General features: G+C 40.1%; 1 protein-coding gene across 2 annotated transcripts in view; it reads right to left on the reverse strand.

Moving 5' to 3' along the window:
• Positions 1-11358: 11358 nt before the first annotated feature.
• CCT6B (chaperonin containing TCP1 subunit 6B) overlaps positions 11359-19396 on the reverse strand; it is a 28752-nt gene continuing 20714 nt past the window's right edge. For both annotated transcript variants that reach the window (XM_044248401.1, XM_044248400.1), the window contains 4 exons: positions 15494-15627; positions 13693-13795; positions 12110-12182; positions 11359-11588 (listed from right to left, as the gene is read on the reverse strand). In XM_044248401.1, the coding sequence (XP_044104336.1) occupies positions 11516-11588; positions 12110-12182; positions 13693-13795; positions 15494-15627 (383 nt within the window). In that variant the 3' untranslated portion in view covers positions 11359-11515. The remainder of the gene's footprint in view (positions 11589-12109; positions 12183-13692; positions 13796-15493; positions 15628-19396) is intronic.

Raw genomic sequence — 19396 nt, forward strand, 5'->3', positions numbered from 1 at the left:
CCTTGGATAACATCTCCATCACCCCTGCCTGCCATAAGTGTCATAAATGATTGTGACCTCAAAGCCTTTAACATGTTCCCAGAGAAACAGGGAGGGCAGGGGCAACAGGAAAAGAGACTGAGGGTGTAAGGAAGCAGTCAGAGGCAGGATAAAACCAGGGTCTGCCCCCACTCCCTGAGAAGGCCCTCATCCCTAAACCATCCCATTGCACAAAGCCAAGGACCCATCCTGACTCCAGTATCCTAGGAAGGGGAAGAAGCTGATTTGGGGAAGTAGCCTGGCCAGACACAGGGCAGTTAGGAGATGCTTTGGGGTTCCTGGTTACCCTCATGTCCAAGGTGCCTTCCTCTAAGCTGGGCCACCCCTGCATCTCTGGCCTTGTTCCTCTAGCCACCAGCTTCTGGCTCTTAGCTCCTTTCTCCACCCTTTCTGATAAGCCGGCTAACACGAGCTCCTAAATTTTGCCCAGCACCACCAGGACCCCAGGACCCCAAGCCTCTGTAATCTAGGGACTCGCCTGGCCCACCCCCTCCATCATCACTGCCACTGGCAACAAGAAGGGTTTATGGGCCTGGGTTGTATTCTAAAATTAAGTTTTCAATTGAAGTTGAGAGGTATAAGAAAAAGCAGTCTCGGGCAGGCAGCCCCTCTCTGAGGCTTCCTCTCAAAACAGATGGTTGTAGCATTTTTAATTAATGAGAGATGTGCAGATCGGGGCCCTTAAAAGCCTGCAGCAAAATGCTGAGGCTGGGGGTGGTGGTGGAGTAGGCTGGCCCTGAGCAGGCCCTCGGTCAGGGGATGATGCCCAAGTTGGAGAAGGAGCCCTGCCCTTCAGCCCTGTCGCTCTGTGGCCAGCCCAGTCTGCACCCCTGGGCCTGCCCTGAGGATGAGAAAGTCTTGCACCCTGAATTTTCTGTGCTGTAGCAGCATGCAGTAAAGGAGGATGGGAGGGGAAGCGGCTCACACAGCGACCAGTCGTACCTGAGGTCAATTGTTTGATCCTTGTGGATATTAAAACGGAGACAATGTATACAAATTTACTTTGTAAGCTAATTGTAAGTAACTTTAATTACAGGAACAGAGGGCCGCCTGGGTGGCTCATTTGGTCAAATAACTGACTCCTGATTTCGGCTCAGATCATGATCTCAGGGTCATGAGATCAAAGCCCACATCACAGGCTGAGCACGGAGCCTACTTAAGATTCTTTCCCTCTGCCCCACCCCCGGCTTGATCTCACTCACGCTTTCTCGCTCTCTTTAAAAATAAATAAACAATTACAGGAGCAGAGGATCTGGAGCCACGAGAGAAAAGAGGGGTCCCAGAACAGCACCCCAAGCCTTGATGTTGAAGCCCACCAGGTGACAATCAGCCTCCCCCACCCCCAATCTCAACCCAGAGTTCAACCCCAACCTTAGGCTTAAAAAGGAAAAAATGGTCAGAGAAAGGTCAGCATTAACCAGCATCCCACTCCAGCAACAAAAGCTGCTGGAACTCCTACTATGTGCCAGGCACTGTTCTGGGCACTGAGCACTCAGATGGAAATAGAAAGCGCTTTCCATTCCAGTGCAGGGGAGATAAACAATTAACAATTAGCATTTTTATTGAAATCCCAGGCAGTGATGCCTGGTCTGAGGAAAAATAAAGCAGACAATACAGAACATGGGAGGAAGAAGGGTAATTTAAAAAAAAAAAAAAAAGTGTGAATAAATTAAGTGAGGGAGTAAGGCATGCAGGGACCTGGGGGAAGAATGTTCTAGGCGGAGAGAAAAGCCAAGTTCCCCAGACAGAAACAAGCGTGGGGGGAGGAACAACAGGGAGAGCGGTGTGGCTAAAGAGAAGTGAATGGGGGGAAGGGGGAGGCAAGAGCTGAGGTTGCAGAGGTGGGTGGGCTGGTACAAGGTAAGGCCTGTTAGGCGACAGTCATGGGTGGAGGCTGAAGATGGAGGAGAGCCCTCCTGACAGGAGCCCTCCTCCCATTCCCACCGCAGCAACACCCCCCACTCTCTGTGCATGCTCTGCTGCTGCTTAAGGTTCTAGGACGAGGAAGAGGAGGTGGCAAACTCTTTGTCACCCACTGAGGCATCGCCAAAGAGAAGCGGGGTGATGAGGGAGGGCTGCCCAGGTGGCCACAAGCACTGGAGAAGAGGTGCTTCATTATTCACGAGAGACAAGAGGATGTGAATCACCATGAAGAGAAAAGAGCATTGGTGGAGACAAGGTGCCAGGCAGAGGAAGAAGAATGGCAAATGAAGGTAGCAGCTAATGCCATGCGCAAGGAACTGTTCTTAAAGCTCTGTATCAAGTCTCCTCATCTTCCCAACAAGCCTTTGAGGTCTGTGTATTTTATAGATGAGGAAACTGAGGCACAGAACAGTTAAGTACCAGCCAGTTAAGAGACAAAGCAGAGAGCCAAGCCGTGCTGGCTGGAGCCAGGAGAGAAAACAGGGCTCCCAGAACAGCAGCCCAAGTGCTGGAGAGGCAAAGAGAAGATTCCAGTACGAGGTTTGCCTGACTCCAGATCCCTTGCTCTTCCATTCGTCCAAAAGCACTGATGGGCATCTACGAAGTGGCACTGAACTAAGTATTCAAACGTGGGGAAAGACACAGCCCTTAGAAGGAGCCCTTGGTTAGTGCCCTTGTCACCGACATCCTCTACTCAGCCTCCTGAGGAACATTCATTTTATTCCTGGCCACAGCTAGCGAGAGCCAGGGGGTGGGGAAGAACACCCCTGAGCTCCTGCTCTGAGCTTGGTTTTTTGTGCAAGACATCCCAGAACGCTTCCGTCTGCTAGCTCAGCAAGGCAGATGTGGCTGGGACTGCTCTGCCTATCCCATGCCATGCTTCCCTACTTCTATAGCGTGAGAACTCTGGTCTTAATGAGAGTGTCAATGAGCCTAACTAAAGACCACATTTTAAAGTCTCTACTGCAATTAGGTATGGCCATAAGACTTAACTATAGCCAAGGAAATGTCAAAGTCATTGTGTGGGACTTCTGGAAAAGATCTTTAAATTGAAGAGACTCCTGAGGTGGGCCCTTTCTCCTGCTTCCAGCCTGGAACTCAGCTATGATGGCTGAAGTTCCAGAAGACATCATGGATCATAGAGGCAACCCTGAGGATGGAAATCTTGTGTTTGGAATTGTGCAATTAAAAAATTAGGGTCCTGGGTCCCTGATGCTACTGAGGATGCTACTTCCAGCTTACCCACATGTATGCGTAAGGTCAAGCCTGCATCTCTGGAAAGTTTAATTTGGAGTGACAGAAAAGAACTCTCAGCTAATGTCACACAGTGCCTAGGCAGAAATATTTTCCCTACACTGTAGGGAAAATGGCTTTATAGACCTTATGGTCTTTCAGGAACATTACCTAACCCTCCACACACACACATACAAAAAAAACCTACACAAGTTTCATCAGTCATAGTCTGCGGTAGAGACTAACAGTGCGTCCAACGGGGAAACAGGAAAGAAAACACTCATCTAACACACCCCTCTGGCATAGTCGCGAGCATCCAACCTGCCTCCAAGCAGCAGGATCGTGGTCCTACCGCTGAAGCAGTGTTGACACTTCTTGAGCTCTAGCAGCTAAAGCCAGAAGCTTGCAGAGTTATTGTCACTAGTTGATGTTACTCTATTTATGTCACCAACTACCCTTCTCTTATGGATACCATCGATGGTAATAAAAATAATAGCTAAACAGCTGTTAATTATAAAACATGGACCAAGCACTGAGTAAAGCAATTTATATATACTAACTTATCCCCACGAGAATCCTCTAAGATAGGTACAATATTATCCCTCTTTAACAGATGAGAAAACTTTGGTTAATTAACTGACCCCAGGCCCCACAGCTAAAAGATGATCAAGACAGAATATGATCCCACACACTCTGGTTCCAGGGTGAGCGTTCTTAACTGCCAGCACAACCCTGTTCCACAAAGAAAAGCGCGTGACAAAGGGAGTCTCCAGCACTATCTTCTGCAGAGGACAGCCCGTCACATTCTCTGACCCAGATTGGGGGTGAAGGAGAAAACAGTACTTGTTGAGGCTGAAGTTTAGTGAAGACAAAGAGCCAGGTAATAAAACGATATACAAATGGGTCGATTCCTGAATGGCTGGAGTTTTCTCCAGTGGTACCATCTTTCAGAGGACATCTGGAAATGCAAGGGCATTCTTGGCTGTCATAAGAAATTGGGGGATACTGCCTGAGCGCCAGGGATGTGGAACATTCAACAATGGATAGAACAGTCAAGCACAATGAATAGTGCCTCCCATACATCAGTAGCGCCTCTACCAACAAATGGCATACAGCACAGGGGCCTTACATATAACTCAAGGGCTACAGAAGAAAGAGGCAATAGGAAAGATCCTTTTAAGTTCACTGCTTTTGCAGCTTTCCCCTATGCATCTTGAGCTTTTTGTGAAGCACCTGCCAGGCAAGCATATGGCCCAAACCTGTTCTGTAACCTCTGCATCTACATTTATCTCCAAGGCATGGGCAGGAGCCAGATTTAGGCCCACAGACTGTTTGTCCAACAAGACACTTGGCTCCATCCTGGCCTAGGCAATGAGCAGACACAGGGCTATGCCAGCTGACTCTGGGACCAAGTAACTGAGAAATGCTGAGAAAATCTCAGAAGGAAGGAAACTGCAGTCATTGCTCATTGTGACTGTCATCAGCTCAGTTCTATACCATCAAGAACTCTACTGAGCATGGAGAAGATGGAAAATCTGGTCATGAGTAAACCATTCTTACCATCTGTAGGCTCTGGGGAAATATCAGTACTCTGGTACTTCTCTTTCTGTCCTCAAATAAAACCCCCCCTCAGTAAAGGCTCCAATTTAGATGCCCAAGTCTCCTTTTTAAAGAAAGGCTAACATTAGGGCTCCTGGGTGTCTCAGCTAAGCATGTGACTCTTGGTCCAGCTCAGGTCATGACCTCAGGGTCATAAGATTGAGCCCTGCACTGGGCTTCACACTCAGCACAGAATCTGCTTGGGCCTCTCTCGCTAAAATAAATATATCTTTTTAAAAACCCTTAAGGGCTAGTATTTATGAAATAACTAAACAGCAATGTAGTCACGAATCCATAATAAAGGGGCACTTGGGTAGCTCAGTCAGTTAAGAATCTGCCTTTGGCTCAGGTCATGATCCCAGGGTCCTGGGATCAAGCCAACATCAGGCTCCCTGCTTAGCGGGAATCCTGCTTCTCCTGCTCCTGCTCCCCCTGCTCTCACTCTCTCTGTCAAATAAATAAATAAAATCTTTAAAGAATCCATAGTCAAGTCTACGGTGCAAGGCAATCTTTAAGAATAACTTAGCCGTATGTTTGTTTTTCACTAAAGCACTGAAATCACTGATTTTCTAAACTCTAAAACACTGATCTTCCTGTTTTCCATTTCTGTCCCTTTCCTTTATAGCCTAAAGATCTGTCCAGGAAAAGTACGGCTGAAGATTAATTCATGAGGCCCTTGATTTCCTTGTTGATAAGCTTAAAGACCTCAATCTAGAATAGGATAAGGAAAGCAAGTCTATTTATAGAGTCACTGGGGATGTCCTTAATGATTGTATTCCTGTTCCCCTAGATCTCTTTGACAATTATATAGGCAGCTGTAAAAGAAGAGTGAATGGATTGTTACAAGACCTTAATACTTAGAGATATTAAACTGAATTATGTTCAAGAGCCAAAACTCTGGGATCTCAGTGGTATTGTGGGAGGCTGGGAGGAGAGTAATGTGTGACTATCAGATAGGATCAAAACATAAAACAATAGTGATGGCACCAATAACCTGATCTCAAAGAGAGAGTTATTGTTATGGAAAAGACTGTTAAAAAAAAAAAAGGTAAGAAACAAACTGTTAGGAGAATGGCAGACGGGGGATAACAATTCTTGGCTCATGAAACTTTAACTGAAACTGAGAGGTTTATGAAACAAACTTGGGACAAAGTCTTTTTTTTTTTTTTTTTAAAGGGAACTGTCATGAATTTTTTACATACTAAAAGTGGACTACTCTACAGAGGCACCTGGGTGGCTCAGTCCGTTAAGCGTCTGCCTTTGCCTCAGGTCTTGATCCCAGCGTCCTGGGATTGAGCCCCATGTCGAGCACAGAGCCAGCTTCTCCCAGTCCCTCTGCCATTCCCCTAGCTTGTGCTCTCTGGTTTGATCTCCCTGTCAAATAAATAAATAAATATTATTTAATTATTTAAATGTTTTTTAAAACTATACTGAACTTAAAAGGGAGGGAGGTTTTCCTCATGAGGAAACCCAAACAGAGTGATAAACTCTAAAGGTGAATAGCAGAAGCCCAGGAAAATAAGAAACTAGTAGTAAGATCTAGTTCAAGTGTCAAGTTTTTGATGCTCACACAGAAGGAAGGCCACCGTTGAAGGAAGGAGTTGATACTAGGCCCCAAGGGAAAGAAGAGACTTTGAAAGCCACCTCTTCATGATACGAGGCAAACTCTACCCACTTACCAAGTAAACAGTAAGGAAACTTGCTCTGCTCAGGGCTCCTACAAGAAACAAAAGCCCAAAGTCTGCACCATGCTCACGCACAGATGAAGAATTTATGCCATCTGATGGGACACCTCACCTGGGTGTCTCAGTCAGTTAAGTTGCCAGCTCTTGATTTTGGCTCAGGTCATAATCTCAGGATCCTGGGATTGAGCCCCACATCAGGCTCCCCAGTCAGCAAGAAGTCTGCTTGAGGATTCTCTCTCTCCCTCTCCCAAGGTCCCTCTCCTGGCTCATGCGCTCCCCTTCTCTCAAATAAATTAAAAAAAAAAAAAAAAAAAAGAACAGACTTAACCCTGTATAGCTACAAAAAACTACTGCACTAATAAGAGAGTTTGGCAAGGTTGTGGAATACAAACCCGATATGAAGACTCCACAAAGGGCCTACAATACAGTGATGAACAATTAAAAAATACAATTTTTATAAAATATCCAATTAATAATAGCTTCCAAGATGAGACTAACAGGAATAAATCTAGCCAAATCCAATGCATTTTTATAGGAAACATCTAAAGCTTTATTGTAAACAAAACATTTACTAATACAAAACAACTGAATCACTGGGGTGGGTGGGTAACTCAGTCAGTTAAGCATCTAAATGTTGATTTTGGCTCAGGTCATGATCCTCACGATTGTGGAATCAAGCCCCCATCGGGATCCACGCTCAGCATGGAGTCTGCTTGAGATTCTCTTTCTTCCTCTCCCCCTGCCACTCACCCCACTCACTCTCTCAAAATAAATACATAAAATCTTTTTTAAAAATTAAAAAAAAAACTGAAGCACTTAGTAAGACAGAAATGAAGGGATATTAAACATTTATGAGTGAGAAGTGTATATATATATACACCTACCTATCCATTTCAACCTGAAATCACCTATAAAATTATTGCAATTCTAATCAAAACACTAACTCAACAAGCTGATCCTAAAATTCATATGGAAGAAGGGAAAGATGAGATCCAGGAATAGCCAAAATAATTTTGAAGAAAATGAAGAAGGGGTTGGGGGCCACCCTACCACATATCAAAACTTTTTTTATAAAGTTTTAAGAATTAAAGCAATATTGTTAGAATAACAACCTACCCAGACCAAGGGAACAAAATATTTAAATCAGAAACAAATGCAAGTTTTAAAATCTTTTCAATCCAAGAGAATACAATATATGATAGAGGGGATAACATAAATCAGTCAGTCTGAGAACACTTGGTTGGCAATGTAGGGGGACAAAAACTAGATCCACAACACACACTATACACAAAAATAAATTCCAGATGAATTAAAGGCGTAATGTGATAAAATTTGAAAACTCATAAACTATTTTAAAGATCTTTATTATTGAAGTAGAGAATTTCTTGTAGAGACACAAAAAATTGAAAAGAAAAATATGACAAATTTCAGTCTATAAAAATAAAAATGTGTATCAAATTCTTCTGTGTATTTTGCAAAGGTGAGAAGGCTTCAGGCTGGAAGGAAATATTATAAAATACAGATAGATAAGTAGAGGCAGAACCCCAAATATGCCAACCTGAAAGACAAATCCAATGAAAAAAATGGTCAACAGTGTGAATAGGCAATTCTGTAGAACTGAAAATGGCCAATATTCAAATGTTCAATTACACTAGTAATCAAGGCAACTGTGTAAGATAAGCTATAACTTAAATACCTCAGATGGGCAAAAATTCCCAAACTTTAAAAATATTACGACTTAGCAAGTTTGTAAGGGCATGGAACAACAATTTTAGATATTGCAAGGGAGAATGTGAACTGGTATAATCACTTTGTAAATATAAAGATGAGGAATGATAAACCCAAGCCATTCTATTTGTAGGTATAATCTCTAGAAACACTCTCACAAATGTGCCCAAAGAGACATGTACAGAGAAAGTCAATGCTGTGGTGTTTAAAGTGATGTAAAATTAGAAATAACCAAAAGGCCCACTGATGGATCAATACACTGTAGTATAGAAATACACTGGAATACTCAAAAACAGCTAAAGTGAACGAATACATAAATCTCAAAACCATATGTCAAGTAGGAAATAAAAGCAGCAAAAGTATATTCTTTCTCTACATTTTAAAAACCCAAAAAGAATAATTTTACATTGCTACGGGCATATGCATACATATAAAAAGGGTGGGTGTTTTTTTTTTTTTTTTAAGTGCATGGGGATGATATATATCAAAGATCAAAAACTACCTCTAGGCAGTCTTTTTCTAGGGAGGAATGGTGGGAAAAGCATGTGATGGGATGTGGGTGGGGAAGGGTGGCAATTTAACAACAAAGAAAATCTGAAGCAAACATGACAAAATGTTACTATTTGTTAAAGCTAGGTGGAGGATACAAAGGAGTTCATATTTTTTCTTCCTTCTGGTATATTTAAAATATTTCATAATTTAAACATTTTATGTAGAACAAAGTCTGGCAGTATGCATGGTGTGTACATCTTAAAAGGCCTATCCTATAAAACAAGGATAGAAACTAAAAAAGGAGATTTTTTTTTTAAGATTTTATTTATTTACTTGACAGAGAGAGATCACAAGTAGGCAAAGAGGCAGACAGAGAGAGAGGGGGAAGAAGGCTCCCTGCAGAGGAGGGAGCCGATGCAGGGCTTGATCCCAGGACCCTGAGATCATGACCTGATCCAAAGGCAGAGATTTAACCCACTGAGCCACCCAGGCACCCCCAGATGTTTGTTTTTAATGGGAAAAAAAATTCGAAAACAGAATTAAATAAATCACAGAATAGCCATACATTCAAATATCATGTAACCACAAAGAAATTACAGCTCAGAAGGATGGTTATTAACTTGGAAAGATGTTGACAACGTATCAAGTCGGGGGAAATGCCGTATGAAAGTACAGGTTTTCAACTCAGGCAGGAAATGGTTAAACAAACCTCCTTTATGCACTAACGGGCCAAAGCTCCTTTAAATGCACTTGGCTTTTAATCTCTTATGAACTTGCATCCATGGAAAGAAATTAACTACAAGCAGTCTAATGATAATAAAGAATACAACAGATTAATTCTCTCTAGTGTTTCAAACAAGAAAGCTATTGCTATAATACTGATACAGAAAGCTCCATTCAAAGCCAAAAACAATTATTTCCCAATATTAGTGCCAACACTCCCCCCCCCCCCCAGCTTTCCAGATGAGACCTGCTCCATTTAACCACCTGGTCAGAGAGCTAGCACAGAAGTGTAAGCAGCTGATGATATATACCAAAGAGCCAGATAAAATATAATACATTATATGCAAAATAAAATGTCAGGTTTCAATGAAATCTGAAGCTATCATCAGAAACTGACGTCATACTTATAAGTGGAATCAGTGGCAGTAAGAAGTTACTGAAGGAATCTTGAGAGAGAATAAAATGTTGTCCTGCTACATTTATACCCTCTGATAAACCGGAGATTGACTTGGGTACTCAAAAACCTGTGCTCTGTATTTTGTTCACTAAAAGTTGTCCAACAGTCTAAGAATCCCAATAGATTCAATTTTATAAAAAGTGCAGTAGCCTACTAAGGGAACACTGCTTCCCCTACTCACAACACTTCCAACACCAAATATGTGCGGGGGTTCCGTATGCCAACCAATCCTCCAACTGTCCAGATACCCAGTGGGTGTTCTACAATCAGTTCTGACACTACCTACCTGCAGGAAGGGCAGACCCCACAGATCAAGGGCTGAGTCCAACAAGACAGACTCCCACTTCAAACACTAATTGCAAGCTGTGGGTACCCATTTAACTCACACTTCTGTCCAACTGGGCTACAAATCAGGGGTTCCCCATCACTGCCTCCTCATGTTCAATCATTTGCTACAGAAGCTCACAGAACTCATGGGAACACATTTAGCCGATTATAAAGGACATTATAAAGGGTATAAATGAACAACCTAAGGAAGACGTACATAGCACGAGTCCAGAGGATTCCTAGGCACCGGAGCTTCTGTCCCGAAGAGAGCTGGACTGGGCCGACTCTCCTGGCACATGGATGTGTTCACCAATCTGGATGGTCACTGAATCCCAGTTTAGAAACTGTTACGGAGGTTTCATCACATAGGCATGACTGGTTGGTAACTCAATTTCCAACCCCTCCACCTACCCTAGAGGTAGAGGGGTGGAGTGGGACATGTGGGGAGAGGCTGAAAGTTCTAACCCTCTGACCACAAGGTTGGTTCCTCTGGCACCCAGTTGCCTTCCTAAGGGCCCATCAATAGTCACTAATTAGCATACAAAAAGACACTCATTAGTTCCAAAAATTCCAATGGTCTTAGAAGCTCTAAGCTTCTTCTTCTTCTTTTTTTTTTTTTTAAAGACACTTATTTATTAGACAGACATAGATCACAAGTAGACAGAGGCAGGTAGAGCGGGGGGGCGGGGAAGCAGGCTCCCCGCTGAGCAGAGAGCCTGATGCGATGCAAGGCTTGATCCCAGGACCCTGGGATCATGACCCAAGCAGAAGGCAGAGGCTTTAATCCACTGAGCCACCCAGGCACCCCTGAAGCTCTAAGCTTCTAAGCTCTGTTTTCTCTGGAAACAGAGACTAAGACCAAATATTATAACCCAAAAAATGCTCCTATCATACCTGTTACTCAGGAAATTGAAGTTTTAAAAGCACGTGATTTTTTATTATTTCATATCAAACATACAATAAAGGATAGGAAGTTAGAAGTCTTTTTCTCTTACATTTAAGTAATCTCTACCCACAATGTGGGGCTCAAACTCATGACCCCAAGATCAAGAGTTACATGCTCTTCTAACTGAACCAGACAGGAGCCCCGAAGTTAGAACTCTTAAGGAAAAATATTTTCATTATTATTCCTTTACTAGGAAAGTCCTTGTGTTCTTTATACGTTGATGTAGTATTATTGAGACTGCTAAGGCCAGCAAATATAAACCGTTTTTATTGTGCAAAAATTAAGAATGGCTCAGGTTATATAATGGTAGCTGATGTAAATGTACTAAATCTCAGCTTCTGGAAGAGTTGATTTTGAACTCAATCACCCTTTAAGAGAAGACATACCAGCTCGCATAATTTCATCAACCAGGAGAATGTTGGTGGCAATCACTGTGCTGAGGAAAAAGATAACAGGGTAAGTAAAGCCTACCAACCGGCTCTCATCTTCCCCCCCAGCAATCTCCAGCTACTAAAAGTACTTTGTTCTTTAATGTGTTGGTCTGAGAAATTACCAGACGAAATTATTGTAAATACAAAAACATCACCGTTGTATTATAATTTCAGATCCTCAGCTGATAAAACAAAAGTTTGACTTTATGTACCAGCAAAACTGAGCTCATTTTTAGCACATCATTTGCTTTTCCCCCACCTAGACGTGTAGTACAATTTCAGTAAACTTCTTCTTTCCCTTCCCCCTCAAATAAACAGTAAGGGAAACATTTCCAAATCTGACACTGCTAGAATTAAAATGGACAAAGGGCTGTAAAATGACAGAAGCTAGTGTTAGTAACTGGATACGACACCTTTTCATACACTTAACCATTTTTCACTATAGGGTGGCAAAAACAGTAAACAAGTTTTAAAGTTACTGATTACGTCCCTAAAAGTCTTTCTCTTTTAACTAATATGAATTTACCAAGAATGAAGAAGTTGTTTTTTCACACAATAATTATCCCAAACTCCTGCATCTGCCGCTACCATGGGCTCACCTGCAAAGTAAAAACAAACTATTTAACACTACAATCTTGATATATTCTGTTAATACTGGTTATATATTCTAACAGTGTTTAATATACCACCAGAACTACTAGTGTCCAGGTCACAATGACCTCCATGTTATCAAATCCAACCTAGTGGTCAGTTCTCAAGCCTCATGGATCAGCAACACTTAACACAGCCTCCTGACTACTCTAGCTTCACTTGTCTTCCAGGACACCACACTCAGCCTGGTTTTTTCTTTTACATTAGTGACTCCTTTTCTGTTGACTTTCCTGGTTCTTCCTCATCTTCCCAGAGCTCTTAATTTTAGAGTAGCCAGTGACTTAGTCCTGGGTTCTTTTCTTCTCTCTCTATACTCACTCCCCAAGTATTCTCACCGAGTCTTCTGGATTTAAACCATATACACTCAAAAGACTCTCATTTTTATCTCCAACCCAGAGCTCTTTCTTGAGCTCCAGACTCACACTTCCAACTGTCTATTTCACTGGAAAGTCTAAGACACTTGGCCTCCTCCACCAAAGCTGCTCTACCCACAGTTCTCCAATGTGGTTAATGGCCATTCCAACCTTCTAGTTGTTCAGTAGACTCCTCTCCATGGAATAACTGGAATGATCCTTTTAAATGTAATTAGGCCACATCACAGCTTTGCCAAAAATTGCTCCCTCTTCCACTGCAGTAAAAGTCAAAGTCCTTGGATTGGCCCCCATACCCTGCATGATCTCTCTGTTACTTCTCTAATCTTCCTCCTCTTCAAAAACTTCAGACACTGGCCTTGCCACTGGCTACTCCTTCTGCCCAGGACACTCTTTCCTCAGTTCCCGAACAAGGCTACTTCCTTACTTCCTTTGATTATTTTCTACAGACATATTCTCAATGAGGTCTACCCTACCTACCCTCTCTCTTTAAATTGTTACCGCCCCTTCATGCTAGCATTCATAGTCTTCTTTATAGGGTCCTTTTATTTTTTTCAATGTATTTATTACTCCTTAAATGCTCAGGGAACTTATTTATTAAGCTTATTATTTTTTTTAAGATTTTTATTTATTTATTTGACAGACAGAGATCACAAGTAGGCAGAGAGACAGGCAGAGAGAGGAGGAAGCAGGCTCCCCGCTTGAGCAGAGAGCCTGATGCAGGGCTCCATTCCAGGATCCTGAGATCACGACCTGAGCTGAAGGCAGAGGCTTTAACCCACTGAGCCACCCAGGCACCCCTAGGTTAATTATTTAGTGCCTATCCTTCCCTGCTATAATATAAGTTTAGAAGGGCAGGGGGTTTTGTCTCTTTTGTTCTTGGTCAATCTCAAGAGTCAAATAACAAGCACTCAAAAACTTTTTCTTAAAAGAATGTTTTCTTTCAAGAAATTCAAAAGTAAATTAAAGGCACCCAAATTTTAAATACTGAAGTCATCTGAATCTCCAATCCCTCACTATAAGTTCTGGGTCACTGTAGTATAACCTCTTTCTTGACCGAGCAGCTAATTTTTCTTCACTTTCTTACCGGTATCCAGATCTATACCAACAAGTTGTTTTGATTCAGAATGTTCAGCCTGAACTTTTACCAGTGTTTCCTGCAGGTCAAAACCAGAATTCTGAGCAAGAACCTTGAAGAATTAAAAAAAAAAAAAAAAAAAGTGTGTGAATTATCTTCACATATATATTTGAGTATCAAATATAAAAAGTGAGGCTCTGCCCTCTAGTCTTGTGAAAACATATTCATAATACAGTAATCATTTCCTTTCAAAGAATTTCATTGTTAACCAAATTATTATTTCATGTATCTAGCAGTTTTTATATTTACATAAACATCTTCCCCATGTGTATTACACTAAATTCTGAGGACATTACTGTCCCTCATCCCCACCCCATATTAATTTCCCTCCTTGCAAAGGATTTCTTAAAAAATGGATTGGGGGGGTGTTCCTGGGTGGCTCAGTAGGTTAAGCATCTGCCTTCAGCTCAGGTTATGATCTCAGGGTCTTGGGATCAAGCCTCTCCTCCCTGCTTATGCATTCATGCTTATGCTCTCTCGCTCGCTCTCTCTCTTGCTCTCTCTCGTGCTCTCTCAAATAAATAAAATCTTTACAAAATAATAATAATAAATGGAAAATTAGTAGAATGGTATTATTTCTTCTTTTTCCTTGAGCCACACATTTTCTAGCTTTTCCTAGGCACCTGCTAAAGGAACCCTCCATATTTTCAGGATCTTTATGTCCTCATCAACATGAGGACAGTCATGACCTATGGCAATAGGAATGGAGACAAAAGCACTCTAGTATATGTGCTGCCGAAGCGAGCACAAGAGACGAAAGCACTCTAAACCTGGTTTATTTCCAAGTAGAACCAAACCACCACTATTTACCAGGCTTACTGGTTTGTGTCAACTACCGGACCATCACTTCCTGACTTTGCTGTTTTGGGCAAAGATAAAACAGATACCCAATTCTCAAAGATTCCAAAAATTATGAATAATTTTAAAGCAATTAACAAAAAGACTTTGCTAGCACTGTTCTTAATCTTTTACTTCATGGTAATAACACCTTTGACATAGTCTTCTTTGTTTCTAAGTGGTTCACAACCAGATTAAGGCAAAGGAAAAGGAATGGTAATTCTCTGTCCTTCTTTCGACACATGGAATATCTGGTTTCTCTCCTTTTCTAGGTATTAAAATGAAAATGACAAAAGCACGCTTATATTTGGCAGTGCTAAACAGCCTGAAGTTCTCACTTCCCACAATTTAAAGTGATGATAACACTTTGGATACCACCACCAAGAAGAAATCTACCCTAAAGTCTAGTTAAATTTTAAGTTCTAAACTTTCTCATTATGATTAATCATGAACCATTTTTGAAGGAAATTTCTGGACTTACTTCAAATTTTGCACTCAGAGATAGGCAAAGGGGCAATTTAGTTATTTCACGAAACTTTGACAAGGATTCCGAGCTATTATCCAAAAGTTTCCCTGCTTAACTGTAACATATCTTAAACAAAAGTGCCTGGGGAAATGCAAATAAAAACTGTCTCTCTTACTCTCACAAAACAAAGTGAGGGTTGCTGGTGGGGAGAGGGGTAGGAGAGGATGGTGGGGTTATGGACACTGGGGAGGGTATGTGATATGGTGAGTGCTGTGAAGTGTGTGTGTAAACCTGACGATTCACAGACCTGTACCCCGGAGCAAATAATACATTATATGTTAATTAAAAAAACTGTCTTTCTACTCTGGTCTTAGATAATGTGGACAACTTACAATCCAACACCCTTATGTCTAACCACTTGTTCTTTGGCCATGAGGATAGTTGTACCTTAGGAATAATGAGCAAGGCATCAGCAAAAGCTTGGACTCCAAGACGAGCTCTTCCTTTTATACTATGCTTGTAATTAACAAGGGCTTCCGCTATTGCCACTTCAACTGCACCTGCTCCTGGAACTACACAGCCTGTTGGAGGGAAAAGATTGGCAAGGCATGCTGGACAGAAACACCGGAGAAAAAAGCACTTAGCTATTCAAGTGGGTTCAAATTATACTGCCGACACCTAAAATATACCTAAATACATATGGAAATAAAGTAAGTTGCATAGTTCAGTGGTTCCTCAGATGCCTTATGAAGCATTCTGAAGTTACACACCATTAAATAATTAGGCATGGTACAGACAACTGGCTGCAAGCAGCTTACTTCATTCTCTGTTAAGAGTAGACATTTCTTCCATCTTCATCTTGTTCTTTATGACTATATTTAAAAGGTAGTCATTTATAATTTGGAGGACAGGAAACTAATTGTAGTATCTGATTTGAAATAAAATTAAAAAAAAAAAAACTTTAGGCCACGATACTTTCGTCACCGTTTTGGTATAGAATTCTTGAGACTTATGACAGTATTTGTTTTCTATACTGAAGCGAAACTCAAACAGCTATCTGAGGGAAAAATACAGGTGTTCTTATTACTCTAAGGTAAAAGCTCTGGTTAAAAACATCAATTTTCACAACAGGATATGACTTTTATACCTGCTGATATGGTTTTCGTAAAGTTTATGACTCTCCTTGAATCAATAAATTTGCCTTGGAATCACCCATCTTTAAAACAGAACACCACAAAAAGAATCTCTCCTTTATCCCACATTATTTTTTAATTACTTGCCCCTTCCTCTGCTTCCCTGTACAACATAATTGCTCAAAAGAGTCATGTATCCATTTGGTGACCACATCCTTGCCACCCATTGACATTTTTTAGAAGTTCTTGTGATATAACACTGTATGTTAATTATACCAGAATTAAAAAGTAATTTAAAAAATTTTTTCAAGTTCTTGTGAAATACTGAATATACACAGAAGGATATTTATATGTATAAGGTATAAAGAATAAATGTGGAAATAAATGTACTCATGTACCTCCCACCCACCTTAAGAAATAGAACATTAGAGAACATTACCAGTAGCTGTAAAAACTTCCCTGGTCCCATTCTGCGAAAATACATAAAATTTGTGGGATGTTACTAAAGCAACACCTAAAAAGAAACTTGTATCACTAAACACCTACATTAGGAAAGTCTCAAACAAATGACTTCAGCCTCCCCGCCTAAGAACTAGAAAAGAACAAATGAAACTTAATGTAAACAAAAGAAAATAATAAAAATTGGAGCGGAAATCAATGAAATAAACATGAACAGTGTCAAAAAAAGGAACAATGTCAGAAATGAAAAAAGATATTTATAACTACAGATTCCACAGACGTTAAAAGTACAATAGTAAGGGAATATTATGAACAACTTATGCAAATCAATTTGAAAACTTAGATCAGGGATTAGCAAATTTTCTGCAAAACACCATATTTAAATGTTTTAGACTCTGTTTGCCATGCCATCACCTTTGTAACTATTCAACCCTGCCACTGCAGCACATAAGAGGCACAGGTAATACCTGAATGAATGGGTATAGCTATATCCCCATAAACTTTATTTACCAAGAACAGGCAGCAAACAGGATTGAGCTCATGGGCAACAGTTTGATGATCTCAACAGATGAAACAGACAAATTTCTTGAATGACACAAACTCAAAAAAATAAAATAAAAAGTATCTATTAAAAAGACTGATTATAGCTTAAATATTTTTCATGAAAAAAACTGCAGGCCCAGATGGCTTTACTGGTAAACTCTACCAAACATTTAAGAAAGAAGTAATACAATTCTACATAAGAATTCAACACTTTCAGAAAATTAAAAAGGAGAGAATGTTTTCTAACTCATTCTTGAGGCCAGCATTATTCTAACAGCAAAAAAGATAAAGGTATTATAAGCAAAAAAATATATATATAAATACCCTTATGAATATAAATATAAAAATTCTTTTAGTATTTTAGCAAATCAAGTCCAACAATATATAGAAAGGACAATACACATATTAGCATTACTCACAACAGCCAAAAGGTGAAGCGATCTAAGTTTCCATCAATGGATAAATGGATAAGTAACGGGTTGTGTGTGTGTGTGTGTGTGTGTGTATACATGCCCCTCACAAGGAACTTTTTAAAAATGTGAATGGGTGGCAAGGATGCAGTCACCAAGTTGATAGATAGATAGATAGATGCTAATATTCTGTCCTAATCTCAGATATATATATATAGTTATATAATATAAATAAACATAAAATTATATATTTATATACATATAAAATGCAATGTTATTCAGCCTTAAAAAGCAAGGACATTCTGACATATACCACAACATGGATGAATCCTGAAGACATGCTAAGTGAAATAAGCCAGTCACAAAAGGACAAATACTGGATGATTCCACTCAAACAAGGTACACAGAATAGTCCATTTCACAGACACCATAATTAGAAGAGTGGTTTCCGGGAGATGGGAGGAGAGGGGAATGGAGAATTATTGTTTAATGGCTATGGATTTTTGGTATTATAAGATGAAAAATGTTCTATTGATGGATGATGGTGATGGCTGCACAACAACGTGAAAGAATGTAACTTATCGCCACTGAATTGTAACACTTAAAAATGATTAAAATAACAAATTATATACATATATATATATCCAAAATTTAAAAAAATAATTTAAAAACTGTAATCTACATTTAAAGAGGATAATATATCACAGGTAAGTAGGGTTTAACTCAAGAACGTAAGGTTGGTTGAACGTTTAAAAATTAATGTAATTTTGGGGCGCCTGGGTGGGTCAGTGGGTTAAGCCGCTGCCTTCGGCTCAGGTCATGATCTCAGGGTCCTGGGATCGAGTCCCGCATCGGGCTCTCTGCTCAGCAGGGAGCCTGCTTCCTCCTCTCTCTCTGCCTGCCTCTCTGCCTACTTGTGATCTCTCTCTGCCAAATAAATAAAATAAAAAATCTTTAAAAAAAAAAATTAATGTAATTTACCACATTAATAATCTAACAGAGAAGAAACATATAATCACCTCAATAGATCACCAGAAAAGCAACTGGCAAAATCAACATCATTCGTGATAAAAACTCTCAGCAAGAGAACTTCCTCAATCTGACAGAGGACTTCTAGAAAAATCTACAGCTAATTTTCATACATAATAGAGAAAGGCTAAATGTTTTCCCCGTATGATCAGGAGCAAGGAAAGGATGCCCACTCTCACCATTTCCATTCAACAATGTATTGAAGTTTCTAGCCCACGGAATAAAAGGAAAAAAGAAATAAAAGATATCCAGATTGGAAAGGAAGAAGTAAAATTGTCTTTATTAGCAGACAACATGATCATTTATACCACTTATATAGATAAGTCAATGATATCTATAAGAAAGCTACTAGAATGAGTGAGTTTAACAAGGTTTCAGAATTTAAGATCAATACACAAAAATCAACTGTATTTCTCTATCTTAAAATCAGAAATGGAAATTTTAAAAACATCATAAACCAAAGGACCAAAATTCATGAACTACATAAATCTGAAAAAAGATATGCCACTAAAAATTACAAAATATTGCTGAAATAAATAAATAAATATATGTATATATGTGTGTGTATATATATATATATATAGCTGAGATAGAGTCAAGAAGGCTCAAATAAATAAATATACAATGACTCAAATTAACATACCAATTATTCCCAGAATGTTCTACAGATTCAATGAAATTCCAATCAAAATCTCAAGTCTTTTTGGTAGAAACTGACATGCTAATTCTAAAATTCATATGAAGATGCAAAAGATTTTAAATAACCAAAATAACTT

The sequence above is a fragment of the Neovison vison genome, chromosome 5 (genome assembly GCF_020171115.1).
Source record: "Neovison vison isolate M4711 chromosome 5, ASM_NN_V1, whole genome shotgun sequence".
Classification (NCBI taxonomy): domain Eukaryota; kingdom Metazoa; phylum Chordata; class Mammalia; order Carnivora; family Mustelidae; genus Neogale; species Neogale vison.